Source organism: Wasmannia auropunctata, unplaced genomic scaffold, assembly GCF_000956235.1.
Source record: "Wasmannia auropunctata unplaced genomic scaffold, wasmannia.A_1.0 LD336090.1, whole genome shotgun sequence".
NCBI classification, from domain to species: Eukaryota; Metazoa; Arthropoda; class Insecta; order Hymenoptera; family Formicidae; genus Wasmannia; species Wasmannia auropunctata.
Genome location: NW_012026800.1, coordinates 4,406,256 through 4,407,762, shown reverse-complemented (window position 1 = coordinate 4,407,762; position 1,507 = coordinate 4,406,256). Strand labels below are relative to the sequence as shown.

At 27.0% G+C, this 1,507-nt stretch overlaps 1 protein-coding gene across 1 annotated transcript; it reads left to right on the top strand.

The window, feature by feature from the left end:
* Positions 1 to 22: 22 nt before the first annotated feature.
* LOC105447974 (leucine-rich repeat-containing G-protein coupled receptor 5-like) lies at positions 23 to 1,102 on the top strand. Its single transcript, XM_011686319.1, has one exon. It carries the CDS (start codon positions 65 to 67, stop codon positions 1,022 to 1,024), a length of 960 nt encoding a protein of 319 aa, XP_011684621.1. The 5' UTR covers positions 23 to 64; the 3' UTR covers positions 1,025 to 1,102.
* The last annotated feature ends 405 nt before the right edge of the window (positions 1,103 to 1,507 follow it).

The window sequence follows — 1,507 nt, the reverse complement described above, 5'->3', positions numbered from 1 at the left end:
TGCTCTTCCGATCTGAAATCAACTCTTTAATTTTGGAAGTCATAATAAGTTACAAGTTCTTATTATGAATGAGGCAATGAAAGACTGTGATTTCTTTAATAAAATTATTTCCGGCGAATATCCCAACTTAGAAATTTTGTCTCTCCGTGAAAATTGTTTGTATGGTTTGCAGGCTTTGCGGTTTGATCCATTTCCTAAATTAAAGATTTTGGATCTCTCCGGAAACAGCATATCACGATCCAATTTTGTAAACTTCCTACCGGATAGCTTATACTATCTTGATCTTCACGATAATTCCCTTAGTTCTTTGGATTTAAGCAACAGAACCAACAAATTGTACGCATTGAACTTAAATAACAATAGTTTGAAGTCCATTAAAAAGTGGAGTAATGGGTATAACAGTCTATCAGTGATTGGTTTGAAAGATCTACAGTTTCTTTCGGTTTCCGAAAACGAGATTAATAATATCGAATTAGATGCATTTCAAGATAATAACGAACTACTCTACTTGAATTTATCCACAAATCACATAAATGATTTACGTCCAAACACATTTACAAATTTGCAGTATTTAAAAACGCTCGATTTAAGTAACAACAGACTTGAAGGAGTTCCGCAAATGTTAAATCAAATTAAAATAAATGCTTTATATATTAATCAAAATAAAATTAAAAAAATAATCTCAAACAATTTTGTGCAAATGCCGAAATTGACAAAATTGTTAATGGGAAAGAATCAAATTGATGAGATCGATGTTGATGCATTTGCTTATCTTTCTATCTTAGAAGAATTAGATCTGTCGACGAATATGTTAAGTTCTCTGCCGGAAAGATGGGCAGAATCCCTTGTATCTCTAAAATATTTGGATTTGAGTAATAACAAATTTACTTCATTGGAGTCTTTGTCGCTAACCAGTGCGTTGCCAATAATAGAAATATATATAATGATGAATCCAATAAAATATCTGAATGTAAAATATTTTGAAAATTTACCGCAGAATCTTACCATCCACTTAATAAACTAGTCAGTTTATAAATGTTTTGGATGATATGAGCAACGAATGAAAATGAATTCTGAATGATTAAAATTTTAATTCTGTATACATAAAAAAATGTTGTGTTTATGTATTGAAAATAATAGATATGTAATTAAGATATAGAATTTTAAAAAATAGTGTAAGATTTTTCTATATGCAACTGAAATTAAATTATCGAATTAAGCAGTTTATAAACTTTTACTACATCTGTATGAAATTATTTTTATTATAGTTAATAATAATGAGTTCTTCGACTTTTGAATAATTATTTGTACTTACTAATTACATATTAGGTTTTTAACTATATCATATAGTATGGAAATGTTATATATTATATGTTATAGAATATATCATATGTTATAGAATATATAATAAATGAGAACAGTTTAAAAAATTATTGTTTTTATTTATTAAAATTGTCTCCGAATTTTAGATTATATCCTAATTATTAAAAACTCTTATTGTTACACA